The 13,858-nt window shown below is 26.5% G+C and overlaps 1 protein-coding gene across 2 annotated transcripts in view; it reads left to right on the top strand.

Annotated features, from left to right (window-relative positions):
- Positions 1–4,957, top strand: part of LOC129965836 (monocarboxylate transporter 14-like) — a 61,178-nt gene extending 56,221 nt beyond the window's left edge. For both annotated transcript variants that reach the window (XM_056080050.1, XM_056080052.1), the window contains exon 6: positions 1,666–4,957. In XM_056080050.1, coding sequence (XP_055936025.1) covers positions 1,666–1,838 — 173 coding nt within the window. In that variant the 3' untranslated portion in view covers positions 1,839–4,957. The remainder of the gene's footprint in view (positions 1–1,665) is intronic.
- The last annotated feature ends 8,901 nt before the right edge of the window (positions 4,958–13,858 follow it).

Below are 13,858 nucleotides of genomic sequence, written 5' to 3'. Positions count from 1 at the left end.
GATGTATTAAAATAATATAAATTTAAAATTTCCTTAAATGAAAATTGCCATCCATGTAAAGAATTAATTTATAAAAATATAAGCGCCTGTTTCTAAACGTTTTTGTATATATTTTTGAACGATTTCACCATATTTGAAAAATTAAATCGATTTTTTTTAATATGACCCGAAATTACGGTATTTAGTGCCAGGAATGCAAGTCTATATCAATTGTTAACTTGAATCTAATTGAACTCATTATACAGAGCACAAAGTATGAAAACTCCAATACTATTCACCGTCAATAAACTGAGACTATTCGCTAGAAATCCAAACACTTTCTAAGATTGAAAAGAAATATTTTTTCAGATACCTGAAAAATGATTTTGTGTAACTTTCCTGGTGTTACAAGAAATTACTGTTCGAAACTCTCCTAATGATCTCCAGCATTGAACGTTACATCAGCATTTCATATACTGACGTATTGCCAAATTCGCTTTTTCATTTTATGATTACTTTTCAGGTTATATTAAAAACCTTGAAGCCATTTCACAAACCTGAACTGAATTTACCTGCTTTACTTAATATTGTGCTTTATAATTCAATATTTTTCTTCTTCTAAATTTCTGAAATAAATTTTAAGGGCTTTTTCTTTTCCAGAAAAAAGTAACAACTGAATTAGAATAGTCATATGCCTTTTCAGGATAATGTATATAAAGTAATTAATTAATGTTTGGATTTAGTATTACTTAACGTTTGGAGTTATTATTCTGAGTAACGAGCTTTCCAATACTTTTATGAGCCCAGAAATTTTCTAAATGCCTTTCTTCGTTCATAAACCACCTGCTGTAAATGAATAATCTAACAAATGACTTTTTCTTAAGCTTCAGTCTAGGATATAAAAAATAAAGTAATTCTTGTTGTGAATCGTTGCTTTTTAATAAAATAATTTTATTGATGCAATTTTTCTATAAGTGAATCTTAATTTGTTAGAAATTAAAATAGAACTAGGAAAATCGGAATAATTATTTAAAACAACATCAGGTTTCAAAATATTTATTATGTAGATTTCAATATATATTAATGTAAATAGTTTTCGAACAAAAAGAAGTTGGATAATATCAAAGATGCACTTTTATCCCAAGAGCATAATATAAAAATGTTATTTTCAAACTTCATAATATAAATTTTATTATATTACGTTAATTTTACAAGTTCTGTTTATCAATTTTTGTTTTAAGTTAAGCGTGGTTTCAAATACAATCAATTTGTTGATATGTGAGTTCATAGCTTCAAATAAATTTGCAAATTTTTATTCTTGGATAATTCACGTACTTTGATGCAAAACATTTATTAATTAATTTTTCAAAAGAAATATTGATTTGAGAATTTAATATATATTGTTATTACTTTCGTTATTACTTAAAATTTTTGTTTTTATCTTATTTAATATTCTTTTCACTGTTTCAAGAAAGGAAATAAACATTTCAAACCCGCAGTTATAGTTTGTTTTTTTAAATACAATTAATTTCACGAATGAAATACTTTAAAATGTTATTTTGCAATTGAATTAAATTTACTTATATAGAAAACATTTGTAATTCAATTTAAATAAGCTCGTGATTTTAGTATTAGCGATTCTATTGAATATTAAATTGTTGCTTTAACGAATTTAAATATTTTTAGGTTGGCTGTATGATTTCCTGGGTTCTTATGACCCGGGATTCTTCATGTCTGGTACCATGATTGCCATCAGTGGTATTATGCTATTCCTGGTGCCTTGTCTCCAAAAACCGCCCACTGTCCATCTGCCAGATCCCGAAGATCCCAAACCTAAGACGGCAGAAACATCTGCTTAAAAATCATTCATCAGGTCATTAACGCTGCATACAACAGTTCCGGATGGGTTGCTGTGACGGCTTTTCTAAGCACGCTTATTCGAACTTTGCCAAAAAATGGTTGGAAGATTTCAACACATACTACTAGCGCAACAAATGTAAAAAAAAGATGAAGCCATAAATTTCAAGAGTCTGAAATAGAGGATGTATCAAACAGGGATTGTTTCTAATGTATAAGTGTGCTTGAAACAACAAAATAGTGTTCGTTTCGTTTAGCAATTTTGTCAAAAATTAATGTCCTTATTTTGTTGTTTCAAATTTGCTGGCGTATTATTGTCTACACTCTTTTTTTGTGCCAAACTAGAGATGGAAGTCTGGGGAAAAAATGAGTCTTATTTATGCTTTCTCCTGAAAACAGCAATCCATGTCTTGCTGTTGATGCACACTGTTTTGTATCATATAGAATCATTGTTTATCATCATACATTTAGACCAATGTTTAAATCGTGATATTTTATATACCGCGTATATACTGTGATGTTGAGTGAGTGCTTGTGTGTATGAGTGTATAATTTTGGGCTTTATTTCTTCTATGAAATGATAAAAAAAAAGGTTAGAGAATTAGTCTTAAACACTTGCAACTGTATTTTATGACTCTTATACTAAAAAAGTTATTTCTCTCTTGATTGAATGGTATTTGAAATATATCCGTGACTCAGTGTGCATTTTACTTAATTTTTGAATTATTTGATCAACAAACTTTTTTCAGAAATGCTATATTAAAAATTGATTTAAAATATAAAATTAGTGTTTTTAATAATCGGTCATAAATTTTCTTAAATGAAACTAGAATTGAATTTTGGTGATATTACGAAGTTGGGAATTATTAGAGTTTTCCTAATTACAGCAACAATTTTTTAATGATAATTTAAATATTATTTTTTACTTGTATTATATTTTTTAAGTAACACTCTGAATTTTGCATGGTCGCTTCCGCAAAATTTTCGTTGGGATATTTTAAGTTTTTAAAATTACACCCGATGAGATTAAAGTTCAGAATTAATTTGGGAAAATTATATTCACTAGTTTATAGATTCTTTAAAATCGTGTACTGAATTAACGTGTTTAGTCTGTCCGAACCATAACGAAGAAAGTTTGAATACGCAATGGTCTTTACCATTAATAATACACAGTATACAAAAACAGAACTACAGTAATGCACTAAACGCAAAGATGCATAGCAGAAAACTATCATGAGGTTCCAAATTTTTTTTCTACAGCATAAAGCTAGTTGCGCATCATCGCATGTGTAATCGGATCGATTTAGATTGTAAAGGTAATATCAACATGCGTCTAATCTTCTAAGATCTTGGTTGACATTTACTTCTGCGGCTATTTTATAACCGAGAGCTTTATGCATCCACAAAAAAGAAAAAAAAACAATAATTGCTAGAGAGATTTTTTTTTTGAATAAAGTATTGGTATATTTTTTCTAATGCTCGCCCTTTCCATTCACATAATATCAGTGCCTCGACCTTGCCATTCATATGATGCCTCTTCCAATCTTTAGCGCTCACATAATGTAAGTGCTCGACTTTGCCATTCATATAATGCCAGTTCCTGACCTTGCCGCTCACATAATGGCAGCGCTCATATTTGCCACCTTCTCTATACTTCAGCCATTCTTCACCTGCAATATCTCTTAAGTGATCCTCCCTTATTTTATCCAGTAAGCCTGCCAATAATGCAATTTAAGCATTTCTGAACATAATTTCTTATGTAAAAATAGTATATCATGTTTCGATGGTCTAACACGTAAGATTTCTACACGCTATGTTGAGATACCTTAACTATTACTAAATATTAAACTAAGACATATCGTTTAATTATTTTTCATTCAATGCTAATTATATACTTTAAATTTAATTATTGTTTATTTGTATCTAAAGAATTCTTTAATATATATATATATATCGATACATCATCAGACATCTCAAGTTGCTGTAGTTAAATACTTTTTGGTGAGTGAACTAAATATTAATCTTTTAGAACACAATGCTTTCATGATATAATTAATTAACGGTATAGTTATTTTTGAATTGTAAATTACTATCAATATATCTACGGATTGCATTGTTTATTCTTTATGCAGTGGAAATTTCAAGTTCAATTTTTTTATTTCTGCATAAATTTAAAAAAAATAATATCTTTTTTAAAAACATTTTTTTATAGATCATGTTTAGTGAATGGATTGTATGTGCATAATGTTATATTTTATGAAGTTTGAATTTTCTGTATTCTGTAATGTTTAGATTTATCGTGTACTGTAATTCTGTAGATTATTTTCTGTGAAGGACTTTTATTTTATGTATATCAACATTTTATTCTATCTTCGCATTAATATTTTTTTTGTATATGTAAAATTCTCAAAACTGCGGGCATTGAGAATTTGGCGATTTAATGCTTACGAGTACGGAGAGTATTGTGAAAATTTTGCCGAAATGCAAATAATTTTGTTTTTTAGGAAATGTTTTTCTCGGATACTTTTTTTCTGCTCTGGTACTATATATCAAAAGCTGAAAATATTTGAAGCACACTGCAACGCTACTTTTAATACTGTTTGCACAAAACAGTTGTGTAGTTATAACTTTGTCACAATTTTTTTTTATAAAATATGGCGGATCAATATGAAACCTTACATTTTTGCATAATTTTAAAAGTAAACATGAAATTTAATGCAATATAATAAGTATCCTCTTTTAATTTTACACTTCATTGATTTCATTTCTAATATTTAAAATATCTTTTCATAAACTGTAAAAATAATATTGGTTCTAAAATTCAGAGCATTGTATACTAGATAGAAAGTTTATTATGAAATACTGTGCTCTGAATACATAATTTACTATCAATTACTGGATTTGAAAAATGATTTGGAATAGCAACAACACCTTTTGTGCTATAGTATAGGGATCTATGTTAATTATAGCATTAAAATATTTTTAATACCTGGTATACATAAAAATAAGTGTTATTTCTATTTAAAAATGCATGAAATTCTGTAATGTATACATCATTCTGTCTTCAGTGAAGATGAAAATTGGCAAAAAATACCTATAATATGGTACAAATAAAAGTCATGTGATCAAATGAGTGTTGTTTAGTGTCTTTATTTTACCTTTTTAATTGTAAAATAGTTTGAATTCAAAGTATGAAAAGGTTTTAAATTAAAAACATCAAAAACATACTGACAAATTTTATAAAGCATTCTCGATATTTTTTTTTCCCAACGAAGTATAATTCATATTTAGTTCAGATTTAGTATTTTGCATTAACTCAATGTTTCTCTAGATATAATCAGCTCTATTGAGTAGAAATAAACCTAAATCATTTGATTTCTTGGAAGATTTTCCTCCTGTAACATATTGGCAAACCCAAAGGTGGAAGTTTTTCCTCGTACTAATATTCATTTATTGGTTAGGCATTTGAGCGTGCAAAGATCAAAAGAATTTGAATCAGATTTATGTAGTATAACATTGTAAAATATAGTTAAACTCCTTCAGAAATACATAAAAATCGATGGTTGAGACAAATTTACATGGGTTAATATCTCTCATAATAAATTTAAAACAAACTATCTTTGAATTTTGAAATTTTCATTCTTTTATACTTTGAAATAATTTTAATTTATATAGCGTGAGGGAAATATCTAGATTTGCTAAATATAATCATTCAAATCATAAAACTTTTTAAACGATTTTATTGCTAATTCATAACTTTTTAATACGAAAACTCATCACCTTGTGTCTTTTTTAGTAGTGCAATGGATTCTTAAACTAAGCTATAAAAACGAAAAAAAAAACCCCTTTTACATTTTGTTATGAATGTATGCATTTAATCAAAGAAAAATTAGAAAGAATATGGATGTCCCTTTCTTTTTCACATAATAATTTGGTTTCTTCGTAACAGGAGGAATAAAATTGTCAACAGCAAAAACGTAGGGGCTGAAGCTTAAAGTTACTAGACTGAAAAATCGCCGTCCTTCCATGTTTCCTCTTACGAAAACAGTTTTCCAGCTTGAAAGATTTTAAAGTAAGCTTTTCAAAACTTCTTTATACAGAACTTAGTCTTTACTTGGGAATCTTTTTCCGCAATTTGTCGAGAAGAATAGAATCAAATGTTATTCTTTAGCATGTTAAATGAGCATCGTAAGCGTATTAGAGCTTTATTAGATACTGTTTGTAAGTTGATTAGCATTCTTATATCTAAGGATCTGTAGAATTTATTTATGCGTTTGTTTACGACTACTATAGACAAAAATAAAATGCAACTACACAGTAATGGTTCTTTTTATAAAATTTTATTTGGTTGTTTCATGTAAGTAATGAAAGACTTTTCTAAACATTTTTTTCTTTCACCCCTTTAGTGATAGAGTTATGGAGTTTTGTGCTCTTGTATATACTCAATAATAATACATCAGTTTAAATTTTAAGTAACTATCATTCAAACGATTAACTTAATAAAATTTTTATTTTATACGCGTGGCGCCATCTGGTAGGAAATTTGAGGCAAAAATTAATTTCTAAATTCTGTAATATTTATAATAATTAATTGTACATTAAGTGCTGATTAGCATAAAATAAATAAAATAATAATCATGAGTTAAAATTAATTATATTTTTTCAGCAATTTATATTTTTCAAGTACAAATAATCAGCACAAACAGTAAAATTTACCGTCATTTTGAAACTTGCTTGCATTTTCAACATACAAGCTGAAACTGCATTTTTACAAAGCAAAACTGGTTTGAGTCGTATTCCCATTTTCCCCTAAATCTTGATCGCTAATTTATATTTGTTTTTTGGCATTTTGAAAATAACTAACTGCTTAGAAGTGGAATATTATTTTTATCTGATATCTCAAATTCAGTGTGCATATTATAAAATATTATTACATTTGATTAACATTTCAGAAATATTTTCCAAACATTTGTAGACTATGGAAAACAGTTTGATCCAATCACCAATAACAGATATAAGAAGTTTATATATAGTTTTGTTAAATGTGATAATACATGGCATGATATGTATTATCTATAATATTAAAACTAACAAACAGTAGCGAAAAATTATATTGATTATAATTCAAGCATATTAACATATTATTTTTTTAAAAAACAGTTACTTAATACAACATGAAAAATTTGATTCAAAGGCAGAATTAGTTTATTTTCCACCTATCGATTTGTCACAATCTCTTAAAAAATGACTAGATTATTTGAAATCTGGTTTCAGATTTTTATTGGACTAAAATTAAGGTTCGAGAATTTATTTTAAGTTCATGGATATAAGAATTATTCTTATTTATTATGAAATTCAAGGAAAAGGATTTATAGCCTTAATGATGATTCATAAATCACATTCAGTCACATTCAATCAATTCAATAAATCACGATTCAAAAGACTTCAAGGTAAATATTAATATTTTATTGTAAAGGTTTCAGTAGAAAATATACAAGACGAGTGTTTTTACTCGTAATCCACATACATAATGCGATAATTGTAGTGGAAAACTTGATTTTTATTATTAGAATGGGAATATTAATGGCGTAAAGTACTTTTTAAATCACAGAATGTATCAAATAATTGTTGCAAACCACCGAATTTTTTTTCATTTTAATAATTTTTAAAGAATGGTACAAAATTCTTATAAAAAATCGTAAGTGCGTCATTGAGGTAAATAAATAAAATGCTTAAAAATGTTTTTACAATGTTGCCATTTAATAGAAAGAGCAATACTAAAGATAATATTATCTTATCTGTATGTAGATACATTATTTTTAATTAATAAAAATTTAACTCTTAAATTGATTGCTAAGAGTTTCTCATTAAAACTTCGTCTATGCTTTTTAAATATTTTGATGGAAATATTTGATGGAAATATTCAGTAGCTTCAATTTCTGTAGGGTATAAATTGTGAATTTCATCTTTATGTATGCAGATCTAAGTAGAAAGATAAAGAACTAGTCATACTGTTTCAAACTTAGGCTTGATTTCATGTATTTTCATGGCGCAAAATTCATTTTTGATATTACACTGTGCCAAGTAAATCATAAATGCTTTTATGTATGATTCATGCCAAACAAATGGCCTAGTATTAAAAGATTCTGTAAAACTCCAATTTTGTGCCATGATTAGTCAACTCGTATAATCATCAAAAATAAATATTTATCCTAACTTTAAAAATATGTAAAATAATTCATAATTAGATAGATTAAATAAATAAAAACAATCATTTTTTAAATGTAGAAAGATGATGATAAAGAACTTCATGGCGGTATCCTTTAGAGCTATGCAAAACTTTATAAACTTTAGAATGAATGAAATAATTTGCTTAAAATTGTATATATTTTCTTCTTTAATTGAAATAAAACTTCGAATTTTATTCAAAATCTTCTTAAAGTGTATGCAGATTTATTCACTTTCTTTACAATGAACTTAAATAATTTTACTCTTCTAAGTTCCCTGAACTCCTAAAGAGAATTGGCAATATACCAAAAGCAATAAATATCCTTACGCAATTTCTATATTTAATTGCATATCATGAAATAGGCAGTTCCTACCTTTAAGGCTTGTGTCTGTTCCCTTTGGCTATTTTTTACAACCGTGTGTATTGGTTTCTACCACAGATGCACTTTCGCCAAAATAGTAATTGGCGATATCTTGGAATGTATATTCTGCCATTATCATTTTCAGAATCCATTAATGTAGATAACAGCCCTAAATAGAGCTTTTCTAGACATGAATTATTCATTGCCGCAGCGCTGTTTCAGACCATAAACACGTCATTTACATTAGGATTCGGAAGATTTAGGTCCACGTCTGGGTAGTTGGTTGTCCCAGGAAAAACACATAAAGCGACTTGCAAGCACTTCACTGAAATCTCAGTTGATTAATTATTATTTATGTTTTAGGTGTAACTAAAATTAAATTCAGTAACGCATGATTTTAAATGTATTTAAATAATTAATTTTCTTCTCAAAATTAAAAAGTTAATTATTTTGGTTATTTATTCAATGTCTTGGATTCAGCAATTAATTTTAATCATTTATGGTGAACAGCAACCATAAATGAAAAATCAAACCATGGAAAAAAAAAGTCTGAAAATTTCTAAAATTACTGAAATTTAACTAAATATTCATGTTACTAATAATTGAAATTTTTCACTAGAGGCAAAATAATAATGATAATATATATATATATATATATATATATATATATATATATATATATATATATATATATATATATATATATATATATATATATATATATATATATATATATATATATATATATATATATATATATATATATATATATATATATATATATATATATATGTGTGTGTGTGTGTGTGTGTGTGTGTGTGTGTGTGTGTGTGTGTAAGCATTATTTTGTGTGAAGCAGAATGCAGTTTGAAGACAGTGAAGAGACTTTTTACATTTTTTTAATTAATTTTAATCCATCGGGAAAGCATAATTATTTACAAGCAGAGACGGTAACAAAGCACAGTGCGGCACAAAAGCAGAAGTGGGGAAAAAGAGCGAAATAAATTATCCCCTTATATAACATGAGATTTAGATAGAGAAAATATTCCTTTACAGTGCTAATATATTATTAAGATTCTGATAGGGAATTCTGACGCATGTCGGTCACAAGTAAGGGAAACACAGGGATCCTTTAAAAAGCATATGCTTACTGGATATTTTTCTATCCCTTCATACGGAGCGTGAGAATGTGTTAGCGTTTAGCCTATTCAACAATTTTCTAAACCTTCTCTTGAATTAATTAAGTAGAGAAAGTGGAATTGGATCAAGAAATAAGAGAATGAACTTACTATAGGCTAAATTAAGAAAAAACTTCGGAAATTAATTAAATTGAAATTAGAGTTAAAATATCATTATATATATATATATATATAATTTTTGTTATCAATGAAATATGCATCAAAAAAACGACAGCATTCTCAATATTATAGAAAAATATTCTTTCCCAATATTTTAATGTATTTTAGTATTTAGACACCTTTGTTTTTCAATAAATCTTGTAATCTTGTAGTGCTTATTTTTTATTCGATTTCATTCTTATTTTTTAACACGATTATTTACAAATTTATCAATTTATATGAATGGAATTTGGCATATAATCTTTACAACAAAATTAAAAAACATGTATCAGAGTTCAAAAAGATTAAAGACATGGGTTAAATCCATCTGCGGGATCAAATTCTTTTGCTAAACTCATGATATTCATTATATCATCAGAGACTAAAAAAAATTATAAAATTTAGTACTTTTTTTTTTCTAGGTATGTGGCCATTCTATTCGGAGAAAATATTAAATGCTTTCATTTTTATGGTATTTTTCGACATTGCTTTAATGAAAAATTAATTCTTTGCCATATCGGAAAAACAAAATGGCATTTAAACTTTGGTAATTAAGTAAATAATTGGCAAAATTAAGAAACTGTTTTTAAAAATCATTTTCTTTAGCTGATATTTGAAATTTTCACTAGAAGCTAAAATGATATATGATAATTTGAATGTGATTTTATATATATATTACAGGGTTTTTCTTTTTATTCCACCATCTGAGGATATTTCACGTTATAATAAATAAATAAAATCCTTTATATGATTTAAATCATAAAAAAATTATAAGACATATTTCATATATTTTAATTTAAAACAGTAATTACTATACTGAAAAAAAAAACTGAATCTTAAATATTTAGATGAATGGTGAGATTATTTTTTTGATTAAAATAATCAATTTGGGAAAACAAAAATAGTTGTTGTAGTTTTTAGAGTTATGTAAAAAAAATGTATCTTCTCGGATGTGTATATGATTGAACTTTCTGAGATACTTTTAATAAATTTGTTGGTTTTAAAAACCGATATTTTTGAAATAATTAAATGAGAATTTTTTTAAGTACTGAAAAAACACAAAAGAGGGCGACACATATCAGCTAATGCAAGAATAAAATTAAACATTGCTGTATCATTAAGGATTGCAATATTATAATGTAGATAGAATTTTAGCAGTAAAATAAATACAAAAATTTCAAAAAGAAAAGAGAATTTTGTGTTTTAGTAAGTGCACATTTTTTCATCAAGGCTACTAAATAGGAAATGCAGGCAATAGCCGGAGAGGCTTAAGAATTTTTTTATGCAGTTTTTTTTCAAAGCTATTTAATTCTATGGACCGTGCAATTGAACATATTTAAATCAAAATCAAGTATTATTTAAATTTCAGGATATCATTATAGTAACATTTCCATTTAATTGTCATTTGTATGCTTTATAATATATTAAATTTCATAATTAAAATATATATATGATGCTTTACGAATTTTAAAAAAAAAGTCCGATCCTATAATTAAATATTGTTTAGATTGTGCTACAAAAAGTTTTTTTTTCATTTTTTTTTTTACTATTTTAATTATATTTACTTTTAAATTTTAAATGTGTATTTGTTTTACGGGATATTTTGTCCTTAAAAAAACTTTTTATACATTTTTTTATTAGTATTAGCTATTTTCTATTTAATTATAAGTAAAACTTAGAACTGTCTAGGGTATTCCTTTTTTCGAGACTGTAAGGGGCAGAAATCGATAACGGTTATTACATCCTTTTGGAGTGAGAGTCTAGAAAATAAGATAAGTACCAGTTAAAATCTCTATGTAATTCTTCTCTTTTTTTAATATTCTCATCAAAATTCCATTTTCCCAAATTTTTTCAAAAAGTGATTCACAAATTTCTAACATGGAATTTAAGAAGTCCATTTCTACAATCAATCAATTTCTTTTTTCTTGTATATGAAGTATACAGAAAATATTGTAAGCGTAGATAAACTCGAACTCGAGATTTTGTCGAATCTCTATGATTTACATTACCTTGAGTTAAAAAAAATTGTCGTTATTCTATATATTTGTCTATGACAAAAATAATTTTTAAAAAAATTTGGTGCTAGATGGATAGAATTTGATTCTTGGTCTTTACATCAAATTTGTAAATTTATATCAGATTTTGAGTAAAATCCATTCAGAGGAAGCCTATCTGTCTGACTGTTCGAGTATAACTCAAAATGATAAATACTAAACGAAGAAAACTAGATGCTTAAAATTTGGCACACAAATTTAAAAACTATAATGTAAAATCAAATTTTGTGCCAAATTATGTTAGTATCAAATTATGTGCCAAATTATGTTAGTATCAAATTATGTGCCAAATTATGTTAGTATCAAATTATGTGCCAAATCCAACAAGAGGTTGACCGTCTGTCGGTCTATACTTTCAAAAGCATGTAAACGAGATTATTCAAACTTGCGATTTGTGATTACAGTTGTAGTTCTGTGTCGAATGTTGGTTCCAGTCGGTTGAGAAAAAGCGTCTAAAACCCAAATTCGACTTTTGTATATTATTAGCAATACTTCAGGAATGAATCGTCAAAAAATCTCGCCAAGGATCACATGATAGATTCTGTAAAAATGATAATTTAAGCCAAAGTTTAATATTTCACAACTAAAATACATCAATGCCATGCAAGATGTCCTATACCTTACCAAAAGTTCACAATTTTTTATGGGAGGTGAGGGATATCACTTTTATTAGAGAATATGCGAAAAGTTTGGAGAGAGCAGTATTGCTGGTTACTGCATTTTTTCTTCCCTATTATATACTTTTATTCATTTTATTTTACATAGTGTTTTATTTTATTTATGATTTTGCTTCACTTTTATTCATTTGTTTATTAAATTTCATTCTTACATTTAAATCGCCTATTTTATTTCATATGATAATATATTTGTATATCTGCAAAAGCAAAACAAATTTCCATTTAAAGAATATCTCCAAGCGAAAAAATTTTAGATCCATCTTCCAATTTGCGAACAGTTTATAGATTTTTTATACATTATTCTTCAGATATTTAATTTTTTCAGTATTTATTCTAACACAGCTCATTTCTAAGTTGATGAGTCATTATTAGTAAGAATTAATATGAAAAAATAGAAAATGCCATACTTTCTGTTATGAGCCTTGTCTACATTTTTTTCTTACTTTTCCTATACGATGCCATTTTCTTCTATTTTTTTATTTGTCCATTTCTGCCGAGTTACTTTAATATATTAGCTGAAATAAAAATGAAAAGTTTTTTTTTCTTTCATTCTTTTTAATAAGTTCATTTGGCAATTCAAAAATAAAAATTGTTTTTCGATCAGGCATGCTCTTGAAGTGTGCTTTATTACTTGTGCATGCTGGAAGTGTATTTTCGCTTGCATTCTTTGCTTCTAAACAGAAGGTCAAATAATCCCCCTGCGAAATTCCAAAACAAATTAAAATTCAGTCGAACTGTAAACAAGACAAATTTCTAGTTAAAATTGATTTATGCTTTACGTGCATTTCAGAGCAAATAATACGCTTGGCTAACTCATTAGCCACTGAAATTTTAATGTTTAACCAATTCCAAACGAAATGATGGTTAAATGTATTTTTGATCAAACAACGCACTTGATGAATTCATCATCCATTTGAACTTGAATGTTTATCCAATCACAATTGAATTTATGGTTAATTGAATTTCTAAACAAATAATGCGAATGATTAATTCATTAATTTTTGAAAGTTTAATATTTATCCAAAGTTGATAAGCTTTAATTTCTACTTGTTTTAAAAATAAATTTTCTTGCATGAAATAGGGAATTTCTTTATACTACGTTCTTGTTTTAGCATGGAACATATAATGGGTAGTTAAAATTGATTTTATCTTGGTTTTATGCAAATAAATATTTTAGATTGGTATCAACATAATTAATCTGTAAGTATATATAAGCCTTTTCTGCTATAAGTATATATAAGCATCTTCTACTATAAGTATATATAAGCTTTTTCTACTATAAGTATATATAAACCTTTTCTACTATTAGTATATATAAGCTTTTTCTACTATAAGTATATATAAGCTTTTTCTACTATAAGTAT

This window comes from Argiope bruennichi, chromosome 4 (assembly GCF_947563725.1).
Source record: "Argiope bruennichi chromosome 4, qqArgBrue1.1, whole genome shotgun sequence".
In the NCBI taxonomy this organism is placed as follows: domain Eukaryota; kingdom Metazoa; phylum Arthropoda; class Arachnida; order Araneae; family Araneidae; genus Argiope; species Argiope bruennichi.
Note: the sequence above shows the minus strand (reverse complement) of the source record. Positions and strands in the feature narration are given on the sequence as shown.